Consider the following 20024-nt stretch of genomic DNA (forward strand, 5'->3'; position numbering starts at 1 on the left):
AGGGTACTTACTCCTCAAGGCAGAGAGAAGAGCACCCACCTCCTCGCGGACGCACGACGCTGGCTCGGGCGCCACCCAGCGCCCTGGAAAGCGCCTCCAGCGGGAAAGCCCTCCACTTCCCTGGCGCTGCCCCAGGGGCAACAGGTGACCGGAAATGGAACTTGCGCGGGCCTGTTGCCCAGCAACGAACGCAGCCGGGACGCTAGACAGCCCCGGCGCTGAGGGCGCAGAGACTGCCGTGTCCCCAGGCGCCGCATCTCTCGTCCGAGGGGTTGCGGGGGCGCCGGGCAGGAGCGATCCAGGAGCCACCGAGTGCCGCCAGAGCGTCCTCGCAGCCATGAGCAGCGAGCAGGTGAGGGGTTGGCTCCTGGCCAGGCTCGTCCCGCTGCGAAGCTTCCCTCATATTTCAAAAGCGATGAAAGCCTAGGTCTTCCGGACTCCCCAGTTGTGGCCCCCTGGGATACAGCTTCTTTCATCCCACTTATGATCTCGAACACTGACATTTTCGGTGGAAACTTTTATATGTTCTCTTCCCAGCCGTTCGTACTTGGTGTTGTCATAACAACCAAACACATCAGTGGAGCAGTGCGTCAGCAGTTTAAATTACAGCCCCAGAATGTCCCCAAGTGTGTTAACGGTGGGTGTGTTTGGTTGGGGGTAAGCTCGGTGGGGAGTTGCCTTGGATTTGGGCCCAAGGGATGGAATTCAAGCCCTTTCCTAGCGGTGCGACTTTGGGCAAACCACTTGGTTTTGCTAAGACTTCTCTCTTTTATGCAAAGGAGAGGAATCAGAACAACTTTTCTTCCTCTCTAAGGTTATTATAAAGTTCAAATAAGATACTATGCCATACCATACCACACATGAAAGGCTTTGGTAAGTGGCAAATGGAATTTCTTCTTAGGAAAACATCCCCACCTCATGTAACAAAAGATGCCTATAAAACCGTGGGTAATCATCATTATTCAAATCCTTTTCACTGGCCTCCACTAATCAAGTTTGCTTTTAATTGTTGCTACGAAAGAAAGACTTGCATGTCCTCCAAGGCACATGGAGCCTAAACAGTAAGACGTTTGCCCGAGTTGTTTTCCAGGTGCTTGGAGTCAGCTGTGTCTACCTGGGGCTGAGCTAATTAAGACTGGATAGGCTCCCCCACCCTCCAACAGGGCATGCGCAAGTATCTGGCCTGGCGATCTTTTGAAAATCCACCCTTAGATCCTGTTAAGCACCTGCGTTTTTGAAACTACAGAGGCCTGTAGCTTAGTTACACCTGCGCGGAATGATGATTACCGCACCTACCGCACCGTTTCCCAATCACCTTACCCCACGCTCGCCAGGCTCTCCACGCTCCCCACGCCTCAGATGGCCCTGCTGCCTTATTCTTTACCCCATAAATACCCCAGCCCCTTGTCTTCCGGTTGCCAGATTTGAGATTTGTTCTGCTGTCTTCTTGGTTGCGTTGTGAATAAGCCCTGTCTTCGCTGCAAACCTTGATGCCTCAGCGTTTTGGCTTGCTGTGCTTCTGACAAAATGAACCTGCCTCGGTAACATGTTGCAGTAGCTACTTTTCAGAACTCTTTGTTGAGTTTAAGGGTAACTGTAAATAAAAGAAATACTGAGCAATGGTGAAACTTTTTAATGCCAGAACAGAATGGGAAGAGGTTAAGTGTGGACATTATTCTGGGCTAGCTAGAAAACAGACTCTCTCTAGATCTGTATGGAAAACGCCTCTAAGCATCCTGCTACTGAATGGAAAACAGTTGCTTTTAAGCCTGCAAATTTTGCTTAGCTTCTTGGCCTGATACTAAATTATAATTCTTTCCTTTTCAAGGCTTTAAAAATGTTTTTTGGTATTGTTAATTGTGGAAAAAACCTTAAAAGTAACATTCAGTTGTAGGTTACTAACAGAAGCTGTCGAAACACTAATTCATTAATCAAAAATAACTTATTTTCTTAATGCCCCCATCAGTCTTTGACCTGATCTTGAATCATATTCTGTGGTGTTGAAATTTAAAATACACATTTACCATATTTGCAGTGGTATTGCTGAACAGCCTTTATTTCACAAAAACCAAATTGACCAACTTACAACAAAAAAGCGCCCACTGAAAACCTGTTGGCAGTTAAGTTTTAAGTTTTGCTTTATCTTAAGAAAAGTGATGTTTGGAAATTACACCTCCTCCCCCCAAAGGAACTTATATTATTGAAAAGACTGGGATCTTGAAAGAACCGGCATGAGCCCATCTAGGATTATTTACATTTTCTACATACTATTTTTAAGCAGCAGAGGTCCCTCTCTCACTGGTTTGGTTGAGCTATAATTTCAAAAAATCTTGATACTTTCATTTATGCTAATTTTGAGTAGAGTTTTCCTTTTGAAAGGGTGAAAGTTTTTATATTTTAACCTGAAACAAACAGAATGGATTAAACTTTTGGAAATGCCATTTTTATGTGACATTTACTTATGTATTCATTTAGTTTGAAAAAGTGAGCAGGTGGTAAAATCATATTTGCTGAAGGAGATTTTAATATATTCATCTCATTAGTGGAAGGTTTAGAGTGACATGGCATTTTTCAGTAATAGCAAACTGAACTCTTAAGTTAGGCATTTAAAGAAATATAAACCTCTTGCAACTGCTCATTTCATTTTTAAAATTAGTTAAAACATAAGGCATTTTAAGTTTTAGCTGAAGAACTTTCAGGGGTTTAAAAATGCAAATATCTGAAGAGCACGGAGCTCCCCACAAAATCCACTACAGATTGTGGGCAGAGAAGAGGGAAAAGCTGTCAGCCTATCTCCACCCTAGTGCTTTTTCTAGTTGTTAAATTAAATAGTTTTGCATTTATATGATGCTCATTCTGTTTTCCTTCATCCTATCTTCTTGATGTTATCGCTTAAAAAGGAGATCAGAGTGAAAACAGTTGGGTATGAGGCTAACAGCATGGTGATAATTTTAACAACCATAACTCAGAACATATGATGACTGTATTTAAATTAACCCTATTAAATTTTGAGAGGTGGTTCTTGATTTAACCAAACAACTTCATAAGATTATTGTTGATTTTAACCAAACACATTCATAGATTCTGGTCATTTCATCAGAATGGTTAAATTTGGATTATATCAGGTTAAATTTGGATTATACCAGGAAAATATCCCTTCCAATAGACAAGTAGTTGAAAATCAGCAAAGTAAAAACTAAGTGCCAAGCCAGACTACTTAAGGAAGACCTTGACTCTAGCTATTTTTATTCTGGTAATATAAAATTATATTAGCCAAGATCCCAGCAGAAAACAGATGGCATGCTCAAGGATTAAATTGAAGAAAACTTATAAAAAGACCATTTGGAGAGGTGTGGGCAAGGTTAAGGGAAAGAACACACAGGGATGAGGAGGCACCTAAAGATTAATAACAGGAAGTCGTAGCCATTCCTAGGCCTGAGGGGTCAAAGAAATTGAACCCCATTCTCCAAAATTGGTGAGAGCTAGAGGCTTGGAATGGTAGCTTCCTGACAGGAGCTGAGCTCTGGAGGAATTTGGCCACTATCAGAACTATGGGAAACAGGAAGTACTAGGAAAGAAATATGCAAAACTCTCTCCCCTCATCATCTCTGTCTTCTGCTGGTGCCTTTCATTGCTTAATCCCCACCAGAAGCTAGAGGGCACAGAGCAGGAAGGAAAACATGGAGACTGGACTGGCGCAAAGACTAACCATCACAGAAATCATATGTAGATGAAGCCTTCATAGACATGTCCCTGTTTACAAATCAGTTGGGATTAAAAGTTGGTAAGTCAGTTGTTTAGATCCTATAATGCATTTTTCACTCAAAATTCTTTATACCTAAGAATGTCTGCAAAAGATGTATACGACCCTTGTGGAGAATATTACAAAAAGTTTTTGAAGGATACACTCCCAGGATGTGAATAAAGAAATATACTGTATTCATGAAGAAGAGTCTGTATCATAACAATGTCAGTTTCTTCCAAATTATTAGGCATTCAGTGTATTTGTCAAAAATCCCCTAAAAGTTTCATGCAATATGAAAAAAAAGTTTCATGCAATATGGATCCTAAAATTCACATGGTAAAAAAAAGTTCAAGATTGTGTATAATAATTTTTAAGAATGCTAAGGTGGAGAGAATCACCCTACAGATTTCAAGACCTATTGTGGAATCACAGTAATTTAGACAATGTCACACAACTTGTTTACAAATAGACAAATATACCAATGAAATTAAAGTGACAAAGATATTCACATACATGTGTAATACATGTATATTATATACACACTATATAGTATATATGTGTGTGAGATAAAATTGTGTGTATACTAAAATACATGCCCAAAGATGTTTATTGAAACATCTTTTGTAATAGAGAAACATTGGAAATAAGCTGTGTTAATTTACAGGAGAATGGAATGGATAAATCACATTCTATTCATACAGTACTGTACAGCTCTGAAAATCAGTGAGGAAAGTATCAACACGGGAAGTGAGAAAACTACCTTGCTTGTATGCAGAACAGTTTTAAAGAAAGTCTCCCTCTATGATGTAAGGGAAACTTTCTGGAAAGCTGCCCTTAGGGATGCCCATGAAACCTGCAACCCTTCTGGAGTGTGTCTGCCACTAGGTCAGCCACGCAGCACAGGCTGGGAAGGTGTCCACGGGCAAAGTTGCTGACTGCAGGCAGCCATGCCATGGAAGTAACAAGAAAAGGCCCTGGAGCCAGAAGGAGAGTCCCTTCCTCTCACAGTGTTATTTTGACACTTTATAATATTAATGCTGGTTGGCAAAGGAGAAATGTTATAGAGCCCTGCTCAATCACAATGGAGGGCAAAAAGGGTAGATTTGGAGCTGAGAGGCAATAAATTTGACAATTGGCAAAAAGCACGATTTATAATCTTCTTTATAGATCAAAGTATTAATCTCAACAGTGTTTCCTCTTACCTAGGTGAAGTTCCTACCATGGAATCGTCCTCTATTCAATGTATGAGCACTTTTCTCTGAAAGTTGCTGCTAAAAATATATGTTACTTACAGCAACTTGAGGATGCATTAACTTGAAAACATTGTCACCTTAGGAAGTGGTGCATCCTGGAAAAAAAACCCCTGAAGTTTTAGCCATGGAGAGAGGAGGTGGGGGCTAAGTAAATGGACACTGGTTAGATTCAGATACGTTCCCAGAAGAAGATACGACCAGTTCCCCACTGAATTGTCTTGGCACTCTCGTCAAAAATTGATCGCCCATAAATATATGGATTTATTTCTGAACTCCCAATTCTATTCCTTTGATCTGTAGATCTATATGTTTTTCCTTTTGCAGTCTTCATTGCTGTAGTTTTGTAGTAAGTTATGAAATCTGAAAGTGTGAGCCTGCCAACTTTTTCTCCTTTTTCAAGATCTTCTGGCTATTCTAGGTCCATTACATTTCCATGTGAATTTTGTGATCATCTTGTTAATTTCTACAAATAAAAAGCAGTTAGGATTTTGATAGGGGATGTGTTGAATCTGTAGGTTATTTTGTGGGGAGAGTATTGCATTTTAACAATATTAGTCTTCCAATCGTGGGCATGGAGTGTCTTTCCATTTATTGAGGTCTTCTTTAATTCCTTTCAATAATGTTTTATAGCTTTCATTGTACAAGTCTTGCACTTCTTTTGTTAAGTTTATTCCTAAGTATTTTATCCCTTTTGATGCTATGTAAATTATTTCTGAATTCCACTTTTGGATTGTTCATCGTTAGCATTTAGAAATACAGTTTTTGTGTGTGAATCTTGAATCCTGCAACCCTGCTGAACTCTTTCATTAGCTATAATAATCTTTTGTGGATTCCCTATGATTTTCTGTACACAATATCAGGCTATCTGTAAAGTATGTTTTAGAATATTTTGAATGATATGTGCTTTACTTTATATGAGCCTATGACAGTTGGTTGACTAAATCAACTCTAGCATTAACAGAGTAAACAGTTTATTTGTTTGTTTTGTATTTTTCTTTGCAGGATAAATCACCCAGCAAAGAGAAATCCAAGACACCAGTTAGATTTTTACCACAGTTGTCTACGGTAATTTACCAACATCTCATCATATTTTATTGCTTTTGTAATAATGTTGTTTACGAGTTTTCAAACTTTCAAGTTACTGAATTTCTGATTATAAATTTCTGTGCTTCATTTCTTTTCTGATGGAAAACGCCTGTGAGGTATATATCTTAGGAAAAATAACTGTCTTAATAAAGGAGCTGTAAGCTGTAATAACCTAGTATGTGTAGAATATTTGAGTGTTCTGAATAAAAGAAACGTGAAGATGGGCTAGCAGAAGCAGTGTTGGAGTTGGTAAACAAGAACTTGGATTACAGATTTTTCACTAGTGGCTCTGTGACTGTTGCAGAGTCACTTAGCTCTCTGAGCCCCAGTTTCCGAGTTTGAAATGAGAATACTTGATTTGGTTTCTGAAGAGATGCCTCTTCCAATGCTTTTAGCCGCAGAAGGTTTCTTAGATCTTGACACCCTTTTTCATGATTTTGATGTTAAATTATCATTGTCCTGTGTAAGTGGTAGTTAATAGACATTTTCAGTTGATCAAGTGCTGGACAAATTAGATTTTAGTGCAACAAGATTTACTGTCAAATAATTATGTTTTTTAATATCATTGAGTTATATTCTTGTGATTCCTGGAAGTTGAGTTTAAATGGAGGTTCAAAGCAAACATGATTTGCTTTGAAACGTATCTTAAAAACTCAGAATGAACCATGAAATGGAATCTGGGTGGGTTCACACAGAGAAAATTTCTAATTTGAATTAAGGATTCTTTCAGATTAAAAAAAAAAACCCAAAGAGAATTTTTAAGTGAATGCTCTTAAACACTTCAAAGTACATATTTTAATTGTGAACCTATTTGTATGGATAATGCTAAGATTATCACACCATGCTCTATAAGATCATAGCATACTTTAGTTCTGCAAATATCTACAGTATTCTATGTTAAGAGACAAAGATATATAAAATGGAATAGACATTTTATTTTCTCTTTAAAAATTTAACAAATTTTAAAATGGAATAAAATTGCCACTAGTTTTAAAAAGTATTATTAGTGTCTAGGTTTAGAAATATCAACTAAATTTAAATTTACTTAATAATATTCGGTGGCTGAGATGAATAATCCTTTCTAGCCCATGAGGCATGTAATTGTTTAAAATGCTTATTTGGCTGATTTAAAGCTTCTAATGTGCTCATATGTTGCAATTTTTTTGTGTGTAATTTGAGCTTTATGTCTTTCTTTGAAAGTTATTTTTAAAATATTACATTGATTTAAAAAATTTCATTTGATTGTTAAGGTTTGCACTTGGATAAAATTTTCTGGCAGTAGGAGTAATAATTGCATTTGTTTCCATTTTTGGTAAAAATTGTTCTTAAATACTGGGCATTGTAAATGTTTGGATAAACATGGCAAAATTAGAGTCATCAGGCCATTTTTAGCAATATACAGCTTTTTTTTTTTTTTTTTTTTTTTGAATAGGGGGAGGGTTGCAGAGAACACTGAAGTTACCTACAATTTTTTTCTTAAAGCTAATTCTGCCCTCAGAGCTTCCCTGGAAATAGACTCTTTCACTGAAGGGAAGGAAGGTGCTGTGAGTGGGGGTGGGGTAGTGAGGGCTGCTCTGACCGCCCCCCCACCCCCACTTGCTCTGCAGTCTCTGGCAGAGCACCCACTTTTTACCAGAGTCAGCTCCTAGTATTATGTGGTGTACATATCCAGAGAGTTTTAAAACATACTGTGTGATGACCCAAAGTTTGGCATTCTCGCAACTGACAGAAGTTGAGGTTGGCATTTGAAAGGTGATGGATTTGGGTCCCAGAAATTTGATGAAAAAAATAAACCCAAGGCTTCTAAGCTGATGTATGTGAATATGTAGGGCCTTTCTACCTGGAAGACCTAAAATGGTTTTCATTACAGACCTTCATGCTCCCAGAGGTGATCCTTGTTAAAGCCAAGGGTGACCCAGCACTGATGGTTGCCAGCCTCTCAGAGCTGGTGCCCTGACTCTCACCCTTTCTGCACACCTCACTCATAGCCCTCCCATACATCTGAGATCCTTTATGGAGAAAGATGAGTGGAAGAATAGAAGGGGAGATGGAAGGATGGACGGATGGAAGAGCACTGCTTTTTAAGTGTCTTAGATGTTTTCCTATGAAAGAAGAGCCTGAAAATAGGACATGTGTACAATTGGAGAGGTGATCCCAGGAAGCAGGAGTAAAGGATCAGGGAAAGTAAAACTAGGAAGGAAAAGCCAATACAAGGCAGCTGGGATGATCCTGCCACAACCTTCTGCTTCCTGGAATCATCTGCCTGAGGATGATCAGGGTGGTAGCATTTATCCATCCACTCTCATCCTATGCTGATGGAGGTTGCTCCTGAGGATGTTAACTTCCACCTGCTTCTGGCTGCTCATGTGTGAGTGCAGGATGGGCTACCCTGAGGGTCCCATGCTATGGCATCAAAGAAGCCTCACAGCACAAAGCAAAAGACATTTTCTTGAGAGGAAACCCTGTCATTCCTATCTGAATTGAAGTTGGCCCAGCACTTTTCACTGCAGCCACATCTGGAATCAAGAGGTGAGGCCAAGAGGATGTGAAAGGTAGTGAAACAAGAGTTGTCTTATAGAAAAGTCAATGGAATTCTCAGTGCAGCCTCACAGAAATTCCAAAGCAGAGGAAGGAATGGCATATGTCTAAGTCATCTCACGAATTGCTTATCAGCATTAAAAATATGTAGATATTACTTTAAATCCCATCCCTCTGGTTTTTATTGAAGGTCAACATTACTTAGCAAGATGGCATTCTGGCTTATGTGTGGCTGCTCTTTTTGGTTAGCCAGAGAGCCACTATTTATAAAATATACTATTTTATGTATATATGTGTATATATATATATACATATATACATACACACATCAATATTTTTTCTGCAATGCACGGTAAAGAGGAAACATTAAGGCCCTCATCACCCTTCTCCACCTGGGGTGCTGATGAGAACTGGGGGTGGTAACTCAGCATGCAGAGTGGGTGCTGTAGGGATCCTAGGAAGTCAGGTGTGTGGGAATCAGTGCAGAAGGCTGGGGTTAAGCAAGGTGTTTTGTACATCTGTAGTAGCTCCAATACAGTAGACCTCATTTGAGTTGCCTCTGTATCCCTGTATGAACATTTTAGGGCACTTGGACAATATATCCCTTTCCTTCTATCATCTACAGCTGTACTCTTATCAGGCTTTGCTACATTCTCATTCTCCCTGAAGGGACGCTTTCCCCTCTGAGAATACCTATCGCACTTTTAGCTTGAAAATGTCGTGCTCGTGTTTCCCTTCATAACCCGTGGTCCTTTGGGGATTAAAGAAAAGAGGTATTTGTGGTATAGCCTTGTATATGTATGAAACAGTCACCTAATGTGTTTGCACTTTGGCAAGTAGAGTCTGGAGCTCATTGCTGTTTTCTTTCCCTTCATTTCCCTCTTCTTCCCTTCCCATTTTATTGAGATATAATTGACATACAACACTGTAAATTTAAGGTGTACAGCATAATGATTTGACTTACATGCATCATGATTACTACAACAGGTTTTGTGAACGTTATCATCTCATATAGATACAACGTTAAAGAAATAGAAAAAATATTTTTCCTTGTGATGAGAACTCTTAACAACCTTTCTATAAAACATATGGCAGTGCTAATTATTTTTATCATGTTGTACATTACAGCCCTAGTACTTATGTTATAACTGGAGGGTTGTACTTTTCGGCTACCTACCCCCAGTCTCTGATAACCACAAATCTGACCTCTTTTTCTACGAGTTTATTTATTGTCAAGTGAAATTGACCTACAACACTGTTAGCTCCTGGTACACAATAGGGTGATTCACTATTTCTATACATTTCAAACTGATCACCACAGTAAGTCTAGCTGCCATCTGTCACCATATGAAGGTGTTACATCATTGTTGACTGTATTCCCCACGCTGTGCATTTCATATCTTTGACTCACGTATTTCGCAACTAGAAGTTTGTACCTCAATCTCCCTTACCTGTCTCCTCCCCCATAGCTCCTTCCACTCTGGCAAGCACCTGTTTGTTCTGTGTATCCATGACTCTGTTTCTGTTTTGTCATGTTTGGTCACTTATTTTTTAGATTCCACAAGCAAGTGAAATCATACCGTATTTGTCTTTTTCTGTCTGACTTATTTCACTTAGTATAATGCCCTGTAGATCCACTTACGCTGTCACAAATGGCAAGAGTTCATTCTTTTTAAAGCTGAGTAATATTCCACTGTACTTATATAAACCACATCTTCTTTATCCACGTATTGATATTGAATGATGGGCACACAGATTGCTTTCTTATCTTGGCTATTATAAATAATGCTGCAGTGAACATAGGGGTGCATGTATTTTCAAATCAGTGTTTTCATTTTCTTTGGCTAAATATCCGGGAGTAGAATTGTTGAATTGTATAATAGTTCTATTTTTAATTTGTTGAGGAATCATCATACTCTTTTCCATATTGGCTATACCAATTTACATTCCCATCAACAGTGCACAAGGGTTCCCCTTTCTCCACACCCTCACCCATACTTGTTATTCCATCACCCCAGTTTTATTGAGATATAATTGACACACAGCACTGTATAAGTTTAAGGTGTACAGCATAATGATTTGACATATACATACATCATGAAATGATTACCACAGTAAGTTTAGTGAATATTCATATTCTCATATAGATACAACATTAAAGAAACAGAACAAAATTTTTTCCTTGTGAATTTTTTCCTTGTCTTTTTGGCAATGGCCATTCTGACAGGTGTGAGGTGATATCTCATTGCGGTTTTGATGTGCGTTTCCCTAAGGACTAGTGCTGCTCAGCATCTTTTCATGTGCCTGTTGGCTATCTGTATGTCTTCTTTGGAAAAATGTTTAGTTAGGTCCTCTGCCCATTTTAAAAATTGGGTTATTTGGTTTTTTTTTAACATTGAGTTTTATGAGTTCCTTGTATATTTTGGATATTAACCCCTTATCAGATTTATCATTGCAAACGTCTTCTCCTATTCAGTAAGCAGCCTTTCATTTGCTGATAGTTTCCTTTGCTGTGCAAAAGCTTCTTGGTTTGATGTAGCCCCTTGTGTTTATTTTTGCTTTTGTTTCCCTTGCCTGAGGAGATATAGCAAAAAAAAAAATCACTAAGACTGATGTCAAAGGGTATACTGCCTGTATTTTCTTCTAGAAGTTTTATGGTTTCTGATCTTACATTTATATCTTTAAATCCATTTTTAATTTATTTTTTATATGGTGTGAGAAAGTAGTCCTGTTTGATTCTTTTGCATGTAGCTGTCCAGTTTCCCAATACCATTTATTAAAGAGACTGTCTTTCTCCATTGTATATTTTTGCCTCTTCTGTGGTAGTTTAATTGAATGTGGTTTCACTTCTGGGTGCTGTATTCTGCTCCATTGATCTGTGTGTCTGTTTTTGTGCCAGTACATTACTGTTTTGATTACTATAGCTTTATAGTGCAGTTTGAAATAAAGGAGCGTGATACCTCCAGCTTTGTTTTCTTTCTCAAGATTGTTTTGGCTCTTCAGGGTCTTTTGTGTTTCCATACAAATTAATTCTTTGAATCCGTGATGTTGGGAGTTAGAAGTATTGAATAATATCTTCCAAACTGGGAAGGAACTTTGAGACTGAAAAATGACTCAGGCAACTTCATAGAGTGCAATTAGGAAGTGTATTGTGGGTAACTTACATACAGGAAGGAAGTATCAGGTGGACAAATGATCCAAAGGCATCCACAACTGTACTTAATACTGCTGAAAGGGTGCAGGGGAACTTAAAAGGACCAAAGCTAAAAATAGAATCTGACTGCTATGGAGAAGCATGTCCACACTGATGGGAACTGGGTTTTTTTCCTCCATCTTGGTGTCTCACACCATTAACCATCTGTGTCAGCAAAAGGCACGCTTACGGTTTTCAGGTAGCAGTTGAAGGCAAGGGTAAAAGTTGAATGGGAATTCATCTGGCTTGGGCACATTCCTTGTGAGTTAGGCTAAAGCTCAGTCATGCATAAAGGGAAGGGGATAGGACAGTGGGCCTAAGATAGAGTTAACAAAATGAAGTCAGTTTGGTTCAGACACGCATGTGAGCATGGTATATCTTTCCATTTCTTTGTGTTGTCTTCAATGTCTCTCATCAGTGTCATAGTTTCCTAGTACAAGTCTTTTACCTCCTTATATTTATTCTAGTATATATTCTTTTTGTTGCATTGTAAAGGGATTGTTTCCTTAGTTTCTCTTTCTGGTAGTTTGTTTTTAGTGTATAGAAACACAGCAGATTTGTGTATATTAATTTTGTATCTTTCAACTTTACCAAATTCATTGATGAGTTCTAGTAGTTTTTTGGTAGCATCTTTAGGATTTTCTGTGTATAGTATCATCTCATCTGCAAGCAGTGACAGTTTTTATTCTTCTTTTGCAGTTTGGATTTTTTTATTTCTTGTCTGATTGTTGTGGCTAGGACTTCCAATACTATGTGGAATAAAAGTGGAGAGTATGGGCAACCTTGTCTTTTTCCTAATCTTAGAGGAAGTGCTTTCAGCTTTTCACTGCTAAGTTTGATGTTAGCTGTGGGCTTATCATACATAGCCTTTATTATGTTGAGGTATATTCCCTCTGTACCCACTTTATTGAGAGATTATTTTTTATCATAAGTGGATGTTGAATTTTATCCAAGACATTTTCTCCATCTATGGAATATGGTTTTTATTCTTCAGTTTGTTAATTTGGTATATCATGTTAATTGATTTTGCAAATATTGAACCATCTTTGCATCCCTGGGATAAATCACACTTGATCATGGTATATTATCCTTTTAGTGTATTGTTGAATTTGGTTTGCTAATATTTTGATGAGGATTTTTACATCTATGTTTATCAGAGATATTGACCTATAATTTTCTTTTTTTTTGGTATCTTTGTCTGGTTTTGGTATCAGGGTGATGCTGACCTCATAGAATGAGTTCTAAAGTGTTCCTTCCTCTTCAACTTTTTTGAATAGTTTGAGGAGGATAGGTGCTAACTCTTCTTTAAATGTTTGGTAGAATTGGCCTTTGAAGCTGTCTGGTCCAGGACTTTTGTTTGTTGGGAGAATTTTTGTTTTATTACTGATTCAGTTTCATTACTGGTAATTGCTCTGTTTATATTCTATTTTTTCCTGATTCAGTATTGGGAGATTGTACATTTCTAGGAATTTGTCCACTTCCTCTATATTGTCTATTTTATTGGCATGCAACTGTTCGTAGTAATCTCTTGTGATCCTCTGTATTTCTGTGGTGTGAGTTGTAACTTTTTCATTTCTGATTTTATTTATTTGGGACCTCTTTTTTTCTTGATAAATTTGGCTAAATGTTGATCAATTTTGTTTATCTTTTCAAAGAACCAGCTCTTAGTTTCATTGATTCTTTCTATTGTTTTTTAAGTCTCTATTTTGTATATTTCTTCTCTGATCATTGGGGTTTTTTCCTTCTAACTTTGTTTTTGTTCTTTTTCAAGTTCTTTAGATTTAAAGTTAGGTTGTTTATTTGAGGTTTTTCTTGTTTCCTGAGGTAAGCTTGTATTGCTATAAATTTCCCATTTACAGTGCTTTTGCTGTGTTTCATAGATTTTGGATCATTGTATTTTCATTTTCATTAATCTCCAGGTATTTTTCAATTTCCTCTGATTTCCTCAGCAGTCCATTTGTTGTTTAGTAGCATATTGTTTAGCCTCCATGTGTTTTTTTTTTCCAGTTTTTTTTCTTGTAGTTGGTTTCTAGACTCATACAGTTGTGAACAGGAAAGATGCTTGATAAGATTTCAGTCTTCTTAAATTTACTGAGACTTGTTTTGTGGCCTAGCATGTGATCTGTCCTGGAGAAGGTTCCATGTGCACTTGGAAAGAATGTGTATTCTGCTGCCTTTGGTTGTAATGTTCTATATATATAATCTATTATGTCCATATGGTCTAATGTATTATTTAGGTCCAGTGTCTCTTTATTGCTTTTTCTGCCTGGACGATCTGTCCATTGATGTAAGTGGGGTCTTAAAGTCCCCTACTGTTATTGTTACTTTCAATTTTACTACTTTTATCTTTCAATCTCCTTCTAGCTTTGTAAGTGGTTGATCTGTCTTTACTTACCCACTTCTGGCCTGTAGAGTTTCTGCTGAAATGTCAGTTGATAGCCTTATGGGAGTTCCTTTCTCTGTAACTAATTGCCTTTCCCTTATGCTTTTAATATTCTCTCTTTATCTTTAATTTTTTTCCATTTTAATTACAATATGTCTTGTTGTGGCCCTCTCTTTGGGTTGATATTGTTTGAGACACTTTGTGCTTCTTGGACCTGGATGTCTGTTTCCTTTCCCAGATTAAGGAAATTTTTGGCTATGACTTCAAATATGTTCTCTTCCTCTTCCTTCCTTCCTTCCTTCCTTCCTTCCTTCCTTCCTTATTCTGGGATCCCTATAATGCAAGTGTTAGTAAGCTTGATGTTGTCCTGGAGGTCTCTTAAACTATCCTTATTTAAATTTTTTTTTTCTTTTCAGCTTGAGTGCTTTCCACTACTTTGTCCTCTAGTGCTGATCTATTCCTTTGTATCATCTAATCTACTGTTTGTTCTCTATAATGTATTTTTATTTCAGTTCTGTTTGGTTGTTCTTTAGGTTTTCTTACTCTTTGTTAGAAACTTCTAACTTCTCACTCTGTTCATCCATTCTTCTCCCAAGTTCTTTGAGCATCTTTATGATTATTACCTTGAACTTTTTATTGGATAGATTGCTTATCTCCACTTTACTTAGCTCTTCTTCTGGGATTTTATCTTGTTCCTTTGTTTGGAACATATTCCTCTGTCTCCCAGTTTTGCCTAATTCTGTGTTTTTATTTCCATATATTTGATAGATTGGTTACTTTTCCCAATCTTGGAGAAGTGGCCTTATGTAGAAGATGTCCTGTGGGGCCCAGCAGCATACTCACCTCTGGTCACCAGAGCTGTATGCTCTGTGGTGCCCTCTATGTAGGCTGTGTGGGCCCTTCTGCAGTGGCAGGCTGACTACTGACTGCCCCACCTCCAGCTTGGTTGATTGCCAGGTGCTTCCTAGTACAGAGGCTGCCAGCTGCTGGTAGACAGGGCTGGGTCATGGCAAGGCTGGTTACAGAGCTCCAGGTGGTCCTGGGGCTAGTGCCAGTCCACTGGTGGGTGGAGCTGGGTCCCAAGGTGGCTGGCTGTGAATCTTGGGGTCCCAGAGCTAGTGTCAGCTTGCTTGTGGGCAAGGCCAGGGCTGAGGGTGCTCCTAGAACTGGTGTTGACTTGCTGTTGAGTGAGGCAGTGTTCTGTGGCTAGTGCTGGCTCACTGGTGGATGGAATCAGGTCTCAGGGTCTCTGGCTTTGGGGCTTTGGGGGTCCTGGAGTTGCTATTGGCTTCATTGATGGGTAAGGCCAGGACCCATGGGATCCTGGTGCTGGTTACTGACCACTGGTGGGTAAGGCCAGGTCTCAGGGCTACTGCTGGCCCCCTAGTGGGCAAAGCCAGTTCCTAGGGTGTCTGTCTGCAGGGTCCAGGGTCTGGGAGCTGATGTCTGCCTCACGGTGGGTGGTCCAGGTCCTGGACCTCTGATGGGCAGGGCCAAATACCAAGGTGGTTGGGAGCTTAAAGGGGTTGATAGCATCTGGTCTATTGATGGGTGAGGCTGTGTACCAGTGCTAATAAGCTAGAGGGAGGGTTCTACAACACTGCCTGCCAGCACCAATATTTATCCTTATGGTAGAATGAGCTCCCTGAAATGACTGCCACCAGCATTTATGTCTCCAGGGTGAGTCCAGTTTGCCTCCTTCCTCTCTGGAAGGCTCTCTAGGATCAGCAAGTGGGTCTGACCCAGGCTCCTTTCAAATTATTCTTCTTCCCTGGGTCTTGGAGAGTGTGAGATTTTGTGTGAGTCCTTTAAGAGTGAAGTCTGTTTCCTATAATCCTCTGGCTTTCCCAAAAGGCAAACCTTTAAAGGCAAACATTCTGGGGCTTGTCTTTCTGGTGCAGGACCCCTGGGGAGCCCAACATGGGACTCAGACCCCTTGCTCCTTGGGAAGAATCTCTGCAATTGTGACTATTCTCCCATTTGTTCGTCCCTTGCCCAGGGGTGTGGGTCTTGACTATATTACATCTCTTCCTCTCCTACCTGTCTTGTTATGGTTTCTTCTTTATATCTTTAGTTGAAGAATATATTTTCTACAAGTCTTCAGATCATTATCATTAATAGTTGCTCTGTAAATAGTTGTGATTTTGGTGTGCCTGTGGGAGGAGGTGATCTCAGGGTTTTCCTACTCTGCCGTTTTGGCCCTAATTGTTTTTTCTTTATTTTTTTTTTTAGGGCTTGGTTAACCAATTTGTAATTTTTCCTACGATAAAGTCAGTTATTTTAAAGTCAGTTTATCCTGCTCTGTAAGACTGAATTATTAGTAGGCTGAGATGGAGCAGGGTAAGAAGATAGGAAAGCAGGATAAATATATACACAAATTATATTTCAGACAATTTAAACAATACAAGAATTCACAAAAGAGTGCTGTGCACATTCAAAAATTGCTTACCTGCAATTGGGGTTTTTAAAAAAATCTAAATTTGTTTATATTGGTCTTGAAGAGAGTGCTGACTTTAACAGGGATATTGAGGGACATATTGGTGGCTCTGTTAGGATAATTAATACTAGCTGACATAACAAACAGACCCCCAAATCTCAGAGACTTCACCTAACAGAGATTACCCCTTGGTCACGTGAAATCTGATAAGAGTCAGTCAGTGCTCCTTCACCTTACAGCAATGCTGGCAGAAACACTTGGCCTTCTTACTGGCAGGGGCAGAGGTGAGAGAGCTATGCGTGAGGCATACCTGCTCTTAACTACCTGTCCTCTGGTGCTCACTTTTCATTGGCGGGCTCAAGTCATATGGCTACAAAGTAACTGTAAGAGAGGCTGGGAAGTGAAAAGTGTAGGGCCTACGGAGGAGGCTTTGAAAACCAAGATGAAGACTTGTGTTTACTTTAATAGGGGGCTTTTTGATGTTTTTGACCAGGGGAGCAGATGTTCAGAGCTGTGCCTTAACAAGGCTGTGATGACCTTCAGTTACTAGCATTTTCTCTAAATCAAGGTCTGTATCTCCTGTTGCCTGGTTTATTAAAAGCTGTTAAACTATCCTCAATGATGACTCTAAGTTTCCTTCTCACCGATCTTATTTATTGCTGCCAGGACTGTTAATAAAATAACGCTTTATGTGTCCTTGCATTATAAATAAGATGACAGTGTAATTCATCACCCAAACTGAGATGCCATTGAGAGTGAAAGTGCTACTAATAATGCTTGGGCAAGAGGGGTGAACTGGGACTGTCCCCAGCAAACTGGGACTGGATGGCACTCCAAGAGGAGACTACGATGGTTCTCTGCTGCCAGCCAGGCCAGGCAAGCCCCCAAACCCATGTCTTCCATAATATAGCAGCACTCACCTGTCCAGCCCTCCCTTGCTCTTGATTTACATCTCTACTCAAACATAACCTCTGAAAAGAGACCTCGTTACCCTCATCCTAGCCAAGCACTTCTCCACCTTTCCCCCTCTATCCCTTTACCCAGTTTTATTTTTTCCATTGCACTTATTGCTTCCTGACATAATGATGTATTTATTCTGAAATAGCTATCTCTACCCCCACTAGAATGTAAGCTCCCCCAGGGGAGGGACTTTGTTCTGTCCATGACTCTATGTCCAGTGCCTTAAAGAGAGCCCGACACATGGTAGGAATTCAGTAAATCATTGTTGAATAAGAGAATTGTTATACCTTATACTTCACCATCAACCCAAATATCCCCTCCCGAATACACTGTCAGCTTAGGAAGTGGAGCATTCTGGTTGTCAATAGGACAAAAATGGTGTTTTAGTGATAGCAAAGGAAGGTGGAGTGGATTAGGCCCTGGACACTATAAATTCATAGGGGATGATGTAATGAATAAAAGGCATTGCACATTTTTAAAGCTTTCCAATAGGTATTGTTGGATACCATTTTTCTTTCTTTCCTTGCTATAAAAAAGCAATTCTAAGACAAACAGTTGAGAATTTAAAAAGTAGTAGAGTATGTCTTTGAATATTTTGAAGACTGTGTTTTACTTTGGATCCTCTGTAAAATTTGGTTGAATGAATCCGCTTTAGCTCTAACAGAGTAAAACTTTTTTTTTTTTCCACTCAGGATAAATCAGCCAGCAAAGAAAAATCCAAGACGCCAGTAAGAATTTTACCACAACTGGCTACGGTAATTTACCTATACACTCCCATTGGATTTTTGCCCTTTTAAAAATGTTTATTAGTTTTCAAACTTGTAAATAAGTAACTGAATTTATGATTTTGAATTTTGTGCTCCATTTGACTGTTTTCTGATTGAGAAATTCTGAGGTACACGTTAAAGGAAACAGAACTATCTTAATAAAGTAAGTGTAAGCTGTAATTTCCTAGTAGTATGTATAGAATATTTGAATATTCTGGATAAAAGTATTTCCAAGATGGTCTAGAAGAAAATATAACAGTGTTGGAATTAGGAAATGAAGCTGTGGGTTACAACCTTGTCACTAATGGCTCTGCCATCTGAGGGAGTCACCTCTCTGAGCCTCAGTTTCTGAGTTTGAAAGTAAGAAGGGTTGATAGTCCATTTTTAATCTATAGTTCATTGACATTAAGTACATTCATATTATTGTACATCTATCACCACCATCCATTTTCCGGACTCTTTTCATCTTCCCAAACTGAAACTCTGTACCCGTTAGACAGCAACTCCCTGTTTCCCCCTCTCCTCAATCCATGGCAACAAGCATTCTTTCTGTCTCTATGTATCTTCCTACTCTAGGTACCTCATGTAAGTAGAATCATACAGTATTTATCTTTTGATGTCTGGCTTATTTCACTTAGCATAATGTTCTCAAGTTTCATCTAAAGCATTATTTTTTGAAAGATACTTTAAATAAAGCTGAGAGCAGACTATAAAATTGAATTTGTGTTGCTTTACAGAGAAAGATTCCTGGAGGATATTTTTCACTTAGAAACTTGAATTAATATTCTTATATAAAGTAAATGAACATTTCAAAATATACATTTTAATTGAAAATTTTTTTAATAATGCCAGATTATCCTACCAAGTTGTATAGAATTGCGCCATAGCATCTTTTCTGTGGTTCTGCAAAATTTATTAAATTTTCTAGCTTAAAAGATAAGATTTGAAATAGAATAGATGTTGTTTGTTTAAAATTTGACAAAAATTTTAAAACAAACAAAATTACCCTTAGTTTGTTATGTCTTGTTAGTATACAGGTTTAGAGATATAAACTCAAATAAAATTTCCTGATTTAATATTCAGTGGCTGAGCTGAATAATAATACTTTCCTGTCATTGGCATATACTAGTCTAAAATGCTTTGGTTGGCTAATTTAAACCTGGTTTTATGTTCATATTTGGCCATATCTTGCATTTTTTTCAGCATTCTTTGAGTTTCATGTGTTTTAAAAGAGATCTTATTTTTAAGAGATTTTTAAAAAATCCATTGACAAAAAGACCAAACAATTTTCATTTGAATATTAAGGTTTGTACTCGGATACAATTTTCCGGCAGTAGTTAAGACCTAGAGTGGTTGTCATTACAGGCCTTTATGCTTCTGGTGGTGATCCTTGTGGTTGAAATCAAGGGTGACCCAGTGCTGGTGGCTCCCAGCCTCTCTGAGCTGGTGACCTGATTCTCACCCTTTGTGAACACCTCACTCATAGCCCGCACATGGATCTGAAATCCTTTAAGGAGAAAGATGAACGCGGAAGAATGGAAAAACAGGCGGAAGAATGGAAAGACAGACGGAAGGATGGAAAAGCATTGATTTACTAATTGTCTTAGCTTGTTTTCCTGTGAAAGAAGAGCCTGAAAAAAGGACTTGGGTGCAGGTAGTTTA

General features: G+C 38.7%; 1 protein-coding gene across 1 annotated transcript in view; it reads left to right on the plus strand.

The window, feature by feature from the left end:
- Positions 1 to 318: 318 nt before the first annotated feature.
- Positions 319 to 20024, plus strand: part of DNAH7 (dynein axonemal heavy chain 7) — a 244682-nt gene continuing 224976 nt past the window's right edge. Inside the window, exons 1-3 of the mRNA XM_057746773.1 lie at positions 319 to 352; positions 6001 to 6063; positions 18288 to 18350. Coding sequence (XP_057602756.1) covers positions 338 to 352; positions 6001 to 6063; positions 18288 to 18350 — 141 coding nt within the window. The 5' untranslated portion in view covers positions 319 to 337. The remainder of the gene's footprint in view (positions 353 to 6000; positions 6064 to 18287; positions 18351 to 20024) is intronic.

This window comes from Hippopotamus amphibius, chromosome 8 (genome assembly GCF_030028045.1).
Source record: "Hippopotamus amphibius kiboko isolate mHipAmp2 chromosome 8, mHipAmp2.hap2, whole genome shotgun sequence".
Taxonomy (NCBI): Eukaryota; Metazoa; Chordata; class Mammalia; order Artiodactyla; family Hippopotamidae; genus Hippopotamus; species Hippopotamus amphibius.